At 57.4% G+C, this 9,019-nt stretch overlaps 1 protein-coding gene across 2 annotated transcripts in view; it reads right to left on the bottom strand.

Annotated features, from left to right (window-relative positions):
- Positions 1 to 9,019, bottom strand: part of CDK18 (cyclin dependent kinase 18) — a 27,083-nt gene that overhangs the window by 3,409 nt on the left and 14,655 nt on the right. Inside the window, exons 2-12 of one of the 2 annotated variants that reach the window (XM_008073275.2) lie at positions 6,400 to 6,550; positions 6,080 to 6,222; positions 5,356 to 5,481; positions 4,519 to 4,575; positions 3,548 to 3,662; positions 3,251 to 3,345; positions 2,742 to 2,804; positions 1,525 to 1,648; positions 1,267 to 1,387; positions 455 to 552; positions 104 to 209 (exon numbers count right to left, since the gene is read on the bottom strand). In XM_008073275.2, the coding sequence (XP_008071466.1) occupies positions 104 to 209; positions 455 to 552; positions 1,267 to 1,387; positions 1,525 to 1,648; positions 2,742 to 2,804; positions 3,251 to 3,345; positions 3,548 to 3,662; positions 4,519 to 4,575; positions 5,356 to 5,481; positions 6,080 to 6,222; positions 6,400 to 6,529 (1,178 nt within the window). In that variant the 5' untranslated portion in view covers positions 6,530 to 6,550. Of the gene's footprint in view, positions 1 to 103; positions 210 to 454; positions 553 to 1,266; positions 1,388 to 1,524; positions 1,649 to 2,741; positions 2,805 to 3,250; positions 3,346 to 3,547; positions 3,663 to 4,518; positions 4,576 to 5,355; positions 5,482 to 6,079; positions 6,223 to 6,399; positions 6,551 to 9,019 lie in introns of those variants that run through there. The other variant, XM_008073276.1, reaches the window with a different exon arrangement.

Genomic DNA, 9,019 nt, shown 5'->3' with positions numbered 1-9,019 from the left:
GGGGGTGAGTCGGAGGTGTGGGGGGGCTCGAGGGGGGGAGCGCCCTCTTCCAGGAGAGGAGCCAGGAGCAGGAGCCGGAGGGTGGTGCGGGGAACCGGGGTACCTGGGAGCGTGGCTGATGAGCAGCTGCGGGAGGTACCGGGGGAAGTTGTAGGCGCGGAACTCAGAGAGGGCCGTCACACCAGGCCACGTCTCTTCTGTAGGGGTCCCTGCGGAGCGAAGGGGGTGGGGAGGGCACGGATGAAGGGCTGGGGCCAAGGCCAACTTGGAAGGGGTGCGATGACTTGGAAGGGGTGAACGTAGGAGCTGAGCGCAAGGACTGGACGAGGCCACAGGGGTTCCCCGCATGCTGGGAACAGGCTGAGTCGCTCTGCCCAGTCCCCAATATGGGCCTGGGCTGGACGGAGTTCCGGCGCCCCCTGGTGGCGACAGGGAGGAGCGGCAGGAGACTGACCGAGGAGGCGGAAGATGAGGTGCAGCTCCTCTTTGACCGTGGAGCCCGGGAAGAGGGGCCTGCCTGTGGCCATCTCGTAGTGGATGCAGCCCACGCCCCTGCGGGGAGCAAGCGGGCAGAGACGGCGTCAGACAGGGGCGGCCGTCCTTTCAAGGGCTGCTCCACCAGGCTTCCAAAGACGCCCTGTCACAGGTGGCTGCAGGGGTCACGGCTCTGGGGGCTGAGGGGTGGTCCAGGGCAGTGGGCTCCTAGGACTCCTAGGACTCCAGCCCCTCTCTGCGGGCTTCCCTGGGCTCTGGGAAGCTGTGACCTCTCCCCTTCACTCTATGAGGTTTGGGTCTGCATAGCCAGCGCCCATGCAGCCATTCATTTAGCAGTGCAGTCTTAGACTCTCGGCTGTGTGCCCTCACTGGAGGACAGAGGGGCATACATCCATTCTCCTGGGAACCCTGGGCAAGCACAGCAGCCATTGATCAAAAACCTGTGTCTTGACTTCATATTTGGGCTGATTTTTAATTTTACACCAAATCGTATGCTTGCTAATTTTAACATCACAACAATGCTTCCCTTCCAAAATTTTCTGCTCTCCTGCACCCTCTGGTCTCTGGTAACCACCCATAGGCTCCTGAGGGAGTCTTTCAGAAGCACAGTTTTGGGGGGGTCTACTGAAATCAAGAAGCCCCACTCCGTTTCACGCTGAATGTTTCGACATCCGGTTTAGTAGGATGTCACATGGCTTTTAGTTCAAGGAGATTAGGCTGTTCGTCCTAGAGGTCCCTCCTCCTTCCCTCGGTCTGACGGTGCTCACTCACCACATATCGATAGGGGTGGAGTACTCTGTGGATCCCAGCAGCACATCGGGGGGCCTGTACCACAGGGTCACCACCTCATTGGAGTAGGTCTTTGTAGGCACGGACTTGGCCCGGGCCAGTCCTAGGGACAGACATGTCACTGGACCTCTGACCACAGGTGCTGGAGGGTCAGCCGCTAAGCCCTCCCCCACTGCACCCATGCCCCAAGGAGACTGGGCACCCCAGCAGTGTCAGACCCCCACCTAGCCCCAGCCTCACCAAAGTCAGCCAGCTTCAGCTCCCCCCTCTCGTTGATGAGCAGGTTCTGGGGTTTCAGGTCTCGGTGCAGGATCTTGCGGCGGTGGCAATAGGCGAGGCCCCGGAGCAACTGGAACATGAAAATCTGGGAGGAGAGAAGAGGAAGGTGACGTGGAAGGCAGCCCTGGGCCTCTGCCCCAAGGCTGGGACAGCGATGGGGACAGGGACTTGGTGGAGGCTCGGCACACAACTCTGGTTCTTCTGCCCATCCTGAAGCCCCATCCACACCAGGGAATCCTATCCACAGGGGAGGGCACCAGTCCCAAGGAGGAGGTACTGAGCACCTTAGCGGTGAGGGTGGCCCCATGGGTCAGGAAGCCTGCCTATGTGGGGACGTATGTGCTTGATTCTTTTTGTTTTATTTTGTTTTTACAAAATTTTGTAGAGACAAGATCTTGCCGGGTTGCCCAGGCTGGTCTCGAACTCCTGGCCTCACGCAATCCTCCTGCCTTGTCCTCCCAAAGTGCTCGGAATATGGGCATGAGCCACCGTGCCCAGGCACACTTGTTCTTTTTTTTTGGAGTTGGAATCTCACTCTGTTGCCTAGGATGGAGTGCTGTGGCACGCTTCCAGCCACCGCAGCCATGACCTGCTGGGCTCCGGCGATCCTTCTGCCTCAGCCTTCCAAGTAGCTGGAACTACAGGCGCGCGCTACCACACCTGGCTAATTTTTTGATTTATTGTAGAGATGAGGTCTCGCCAAGTTGCCCGGGCGGGTCTCGAATCCGCGGGCTCAGGCAATCCACTCACCTCAGCCTCCCAAGGCGCGGGATTACAGGCTGAGCCACCGAGCCCGGCTCACACTTGTTCTTTAACCAACACCTGGATAAGCCATTTGTCCTTCTGAGCTTCTTTAGAAGTCTCCCTCCATTCTGGCAGGCAGCTCATGCTCCCATTTGACAGATGGGGAAACTTATCAGATGCTCAAAATTCGGAAGGAGTTTTAATTCACCATTAGAGTTTTAGTCCACAGAGAGCGTGTTTCTGTTCCTGGGGTGAGGTGCCCAGTTCAGCTCAGTTCCTGGACTCGGGAATGGCAGTGCCCTTTCCCTCTTTCCCATGCGTAAAGGTCCGAGCAACCCCAGCAGCTAAGCCCTGGTGGCGAGAATGGGTTCCCACGTGGGGCTTCAGGACAGGTGGGTGCCTAGATGGGGGGGCCCTGCCACAGAGGCCCTCACCTTGACATTGTGCATGCTCATGAGGTTTCCACAGTGGTCCAGATACTGCTTCAGGTCACTGTCCTGGAACACAGAGCCTGGCTCAGTCCTGTCCTGTCCTGGCCAGGAGCCCAGACACAGGCTGAGGACAGGAAGGCCCTCCCTGGGCAGGGTCCAAGCCCACTCGTAGGCCAGGTCCCTGGCTCTGAGCCACCCACTCCTATGTGAGAGCATCTGAGAACTTGATTCTAGAACAAGGCTTGGGGCCAGGCACGATGGCTCACACCTGTAATTCCAGGACTGTGGGAGGTGGAGGCGGGTGGATTGCTTGAGCCCAGGAGTTCGATACCAGCCTGGGCAACATAGCGAGACCTCATCTCTACCAAAAAAAAATTAAATTTAAAAATTTTAAAAAATAGAACAAGGCTTAGGCCACCCCACCCCACCTTTCCCACTCCCTCGGGTTCCCACTCCCCTAGCCCCCATGCCCGCTACAAGGGGGAGAGGCTGCCAGCCCCAGCCCAACCCACCAGGTACTCAAACACCAGGGTGAGGGACCGATCTGTGTGGATGAGGTCATGCAGGGTCACGATGTTGGCATGCTTCAGGTTCTTCAGCAGAGACACTGTGGAGAGACAGGCCCGCCTGGGTCCCTGGGGCACCACGTGGCTCCCATGCCCCATGTGACCCCATCTTCCTGGGATCAGCCCCAGAAGTCTCCACTCCAGCAATGGCCTTCCACCCCTAGACTCCCACCAGGGTCCAGGCCAACGGACCCCTCCTCCAGAAGCCTCAGGGTGGAATGCGGGACCCCCAGGACTCTGTACCCTCTCGGATGGCGGTGCAGGGCGCCCCCTCCTCGTGCTCCAGCCGGATCTCCTTCAGGGCCACCAGATTCTCCGTCAATTTGCTGCGCCCTTTGAAGACCGTGGCATAGGTGCCCTGAGATGAAGAGCCCCGTTGGCCCCGGGCACATTCAGGTCCTGCTGTCCTCCATCCAAGGCCTCCCAGATGTGCCTCTGCCTGGGCTGACTTGGGCCTTCATGCCCCTTCACTGAAATGCTTCCTCCGAAGCCCACGTGGAGAGGGACTTCCTCTTCTCCCTTTCCCGTTATCCTCTGGGAAGCGTCCCTAGCGACGCCCCAGTCTGAATGGATTGCTCCTTCCTCCGGTCACGCTGGTGCCCCTCATTCTAACACTGGGTTTGTTCTTCCTTATACTATGCTGACAGCTACAGGCAGGTCTCCTCTTTGGGTTCCCTGAGGGAAAGGGCTGTGTCTTCTCCTCTCTGTAAACCTTCACCCACCCCAGGCCTCTACACAGTGACAGCAGAAATAGCTTGGTGACACAGCACCTACTATGGGCCAGGCATGTCTAACTGCTATACATAAGCTGATTATAGGAACCTTGTCAATCCACTCAGCAACCCCATGAGGTAGAACAATTACTATCTCCATTTGACAAAGGAGGAGACAGAGCTACACAGAGAGTCATGTATCTCACCAAAGGTCACAGAGCTAGTCAACGGTAGGGGCTGGGATTTGACCCCAGGTGAGAAGTACTTGCAGGAAGACTGAATTCTGTCCAGAGCACATGGGTTACTCTATCCTCAGGTCCTTGTTAAGGATCTGGGCCTATCTCAACCCCTGCCAAAGGTTGGCCAGGTTGTACAGCCAAGACCGTGTGCCTCTGTGGGGCAGGGGCCATGAGAGGGCAGATCAGGGCAGGCCGGGCGGCCTGGCTCCTCCTCCAAATCATCCTGCCTGGCTGCCCAGCGAAGACCAAACCTAGCTCTTACCTCCCCCAGTTTGTCCAGTTTCACGTATGTCTCCAGTTTCCCAAAGCCGATATCTGACTGAGAGGAAGAGACAAAGGGTGCTCGAAGGTCCCGACAGTCCCACAGGTGTGACACCTCCTCTTCCTCCCAGAGAAAAGGGAATGAGACCCCCATCGTGGAGAGGGAAACTTCTCCTTTTCCCTTTATCCCTGTAATCAAGGAAGGAGCTCTTGGAAGAGTGAGTTTTCTCCTCCCAGGAGAGGTGAGGGTGTGGGGCCCAGGGCTGTCACACTGGAACTGTGGCCCACCTTGGTCACCTGTCTCCGATTAACCCAGACTACCACTTCCTCCAGGGCAGGTGTTGTGTCTTTTTCTCCCTTGTACCTCGAGTGTCCAGTTCAGAGCCCACCTCCTTGACAGCCTCTCTTCATCAGCACACTTTCAGCCCGATGCTTAACAAGGCAGATTCCGGGGCCCCCACCCAGCAAGGCTGATTCTGTAGTTATACAGAGTGGGGCCCAGAGTCTGCTCTGTAAGAAGTTCCCAAGCAACTCTGATAGGCAGCTAGGACTGGAAAGCACAGGCCAACCTGTCGATTGATCTTAACCTGGTGGAGACCCTAGGGCCCAGAGTGGGCTTAGAGTTCAGCTCCAGCCCTGGTGGGACCCATCTAGGGAATGGATATTGGTCTAAGATGAGCTATTTGAATCCACTGAGACCAGCAGGTGGCACCAGAGGCCCAGAAATCTTCCTGGAAACCCCTCAGGCCTCACTCCAGACAGACAAAGCCGGGCTGGTATGTCCATGCTGGGGGAGAGGGTGCCCCACCCTGGTGACCCTGACCCTCTTGAGACTCACCAGGGAGGCACGGCGGGACATGCGGCTGAGCGGCCTGGGCAGGTCTGGGCTCTCCAGCTGCAGCTTCTGCAGGAATTCCTGGGGCAGGCGGATGTCCATGGGCAGAGAGAGCCTCTTGCTGATGTCCTGTGGTGACCAGGATGAGATGGGGACACCATTGTTGGCTCCAGGGTAGCCAGGGCTGTGGGGCCCTCACCTCTCATTCTGGACCTAACTTCTCCTATAGAACAATCACAGCAGGACCAAACGACAGGCTGTGACCCCAGGCTCACAGCTGCTTCAAGGATGTGCTTAGACACATACATACAAAACCCAGGTGTTGCTGTGTGACCTTAGGAGGTGCCTTCCCCTCTCTGGGCCACAGATCTGTATGATATAAATCTCATGCCCTTACAGACTGCAATTCTACAAGCTTATTTTTCATACACTTGGGCATGCATATGTGGGTCATCAGAACAATAGTCAAGTGGTCTAGCCGTTGTTATGTTCAGGAATATTCTAGGCACTTGGCATATGTTAACCCATTTAATCCTCAGGATGAGCATCTGAAAGACAAGGAGACTGAGGTACACAGGTTGGATAACTCGCTTAAAGCCACAGAGCTAATGAATGGCAGAGCTGGAATTTGAACCTGCGAGGTCTGGCTCCTTGGCAACTACCCTTGTGTGCACCCCCTCCTGGAGGCGCCCTGGCACCGCCCAGGGCAGAGCCCGGGAGCCCTCACCTCCATGGAGAAGCGGCGCTGGTTCTGCCGCCGCTGGTACTGCATGCCAGGGGACGGCTGCCCCGGCTCCTCCCCACCATCTGTGGGGGAGAAGGTGCTGGGTTCCGGCGGGGGGTCTCTGCCAAGAGGACCGAGCTGCAGGTCTGAGAGGGACAGGCATCAGCTCCCCTCCTGCCTCTGGGCGCTGAGGGAGAGGAGGGCAGCCCACGCGCACTCTTCCTGCCCTGAGGCCGGCAGGGAAGGGGTGGTGGGGGGGGAGGCGGGGGCACCGAGGAACCTGGGAGTGGGAGAGGCACCAGGGCAGGCCCAGACCCCCTCACCCTCATTCCGCAGGTTGTGGAGCTGGTTGAACTGCTCTGTGAATTCGGTCAAGGATTCCTCGATAGTCTCGGTGCGGGGCACTGACAGGGAGAAACGGCGCTTAAAGTTCTTCATCTTGTTCATGATCATCAGGGACCAGGCAGCCGGGTCCTGAGAAGGGAGGTGTGGGAAGGGCAGGTGAGAAGGACAAGGTTGCCCGTCCAGGTCTACACCCACTGAGAACTTGGCTCTCCTCCCATCGGCCAGGCATGCCACGGCTGCCAGGAGCCAGGGTGTGTCTTCTTCCCTTCCAAAGTCTGAGCTCCCTGAGGGTAGGTCCTTTTCCCAGCGACTGTCCAAGCCGCTCAATTCCCTTCCCTGGGGAGATATTCACCATATGTGCCAACAGCTCCAGCTGATCATAATAGTGGGTAGGATGTGCAGAGGACCCTGAAGGGCCCTCCAGATGTTAACCCTTTCGTTGCCAGGAGGGAGAATCTAGAGAGTTCTGGGGGAAGGGCTGGAGAGGCAGGGAGAGCACTGGAACCAGTGGTCCTTGGACCAGCAGCAATTTACCAAAGTGTGCTAGACTTGAATGGGTCAACTGCCAGTAAACCTCACTGACAGAGGCCCCTATGGGGAACATCAGCTTGGCCTACCTACACCCTCAGGACATGATCTGGTCCAAACCCCATTTCACCCTGACACTGACACCTGAAGGTGCCATCTCTATGTGTCCTGGGTCCCCAGAAGACAGGAAAAGACGGGAAAGGCTGCAGGAGGAGAAGTGTGCATGGGAGCTGGCCCAGCCACATCTCCTCCAGTTGAAATGTGGGGGGTCAGGAGCAAGGGCGGGTCTCAGGGGAATCATGGAAGTTTGCCCCAGGGAAGGGGAGGCCTGAGCCCTGCTGGCCTTTCCCATCCAGGGCCTTCCCAGAGTGCAGGGTGTCTTCTGCTGAGAACACATAAAGGGGATAGGCGGAGGAGCTGCTCTGCTCACCCCCAGGGCCCCTTCCCCGGAGAGAAAAGGCTTCCTCAGCTCCCTCGTCCACTAAACAAGAGGACTCCCAGTGAAATCCGTGCAACAGCTTCTTCTCAAAGACCCTACCTTTCCCCCACCCTGGCCTGAAAACCCAAAGTGGGGCTTCCGCTTCCCCCCACGGTTTCATAAGGGTTCAGTGAAACTGTCTCTCACCCTCCTCTGCCCACACTGCTCTTGGCTGCAGCAGAACTGGGACCAAGAGGCCTCACAAGGGTCCCCACCCAACGCCGACCCAGAAGGCCCCAGGGGCCAGCCCTGTGATGGGAGGGGCCACCTCGTACCCCCTCCCAGCTGTCACCCACACACTAGGCACAGCCCACTCCTGGAGGATGCTCTCAGCCCTGCCACTGGCCAGTACCTAGTTGCCAAGGCAACCAGGCCCCTCCTGAATCCTCCCGGTTTAAGGGATTATGGGACAGGAACATGTTTGCTTTGCTTAATGATGACATCTTCTGTCCTTAGCCAGCCTGGAAAGGGTCCTCTCCCTGGCACACTGCACGCTCCTGGCTGTCCCCACGTGCAGCTCAGTTGCAGCCCTCTGCCTCTCCTGAGCCCAGAACCTGGGGACGGCCAGCCCTTCCTCATCAGGCTGGCACTTCTCAGCGTGGAGGCCTTGGGCCTGCACTGCCAGCTGGGTACATGAAGTCTTACTCAGTTCAGCTCAAGAAACATAGATTGAGCACCTACTAGGTGGTGACATTGTGTTAGGCACCAGGGCTATAGAGGCAAGGAACAGCAGGGGCTGGTGATGCCTCCTTTGATGAGAAGGTAGTTGAGAGAATGTCTCCTTCCACCTTCCTTGGCACGGCCCACCAGCCTTGGGCTTCCTGAATCTTCATCCCTAAATTCATTCCTGCCAGTCAACCTCAGCTGCTCCTCTGAGGCTCTGTGCGGCATCTTGGGGCCTGCTGTCTGCAGAGCTCTCAGACAGGAAGCTCTCAGAGGGCAGCCACCCTGCCTCACACTCTTGTGTGCAGCGTCCAACCCACAGGGACCCAACTGGAGGCTTCATGATGGTGGCAGGATGGTATGGGTTCCAGTGACAGGAGGACCCAGTCACGCCCTACCTGGTGACTCACATTTCCCAGTATGACAGAACAGTGGTGATATCCCCATTGAACAGACCAGTTGTTTTCAAAGAGGGCTGAATGTTAAAATCACCAGGAAGCATTTTAAGTGGCTCATGCCTATAATCCCAGCATTGTGGGAGGCTGAGACGAGAGGATTGCCTGAGCCCACGGGGTCAAGACCAGCCTGGGCAACTTGTTGAGACTTCATCTCTACAACAAATCAAAAAGTTAGCTGGGCATGGTGGCGCATGGCTGTGGTTCCAGCTACTTGGAAGGCTGAGGCAGAAGGATCACCGGAGCCCGGCAGGTAGGTCAAGGCTGCGGTGACTGTGAGAGTGCCACTGCACGCTAGCCTGGGCGACAGAGTGAGACTCCAACTAAAAAAAATTCTGAGCCGGGCTCGGTGGCTCAGCCTGTAATCCCAGCGCTTTGGGAGGCTGAGGTCAGTGGATTACATGAGCCCGCGGGTTCGAGACCCGCCTGGGCAACTTGGCGAGACCTCATCTCTACAATAAATCAAAAAATCAG

This window comes from Carlito syrichta, unplaced genomic scaffold (assembly GCF_000164805.1).
Source record: "Carlito syrichta isolate Samal-C Ts95f unplaced genomic scaffold, Tarsius_syrichta-2.0.1 Scaffold315803, whole genome shotgun sequence".
Classification (NCBI taxonomy): domain Eukaryota; kingdom Metazoa; phylum Chordata; class Mammalia; order Primates; family Tarsiidae; genus Carlito; species Carlito syrichta.
The sequence above is the reverse complement of the archived record's forward strand: the minus strand, read 5'-3'. Positions and strand labels throughout refer to the sequence as shown.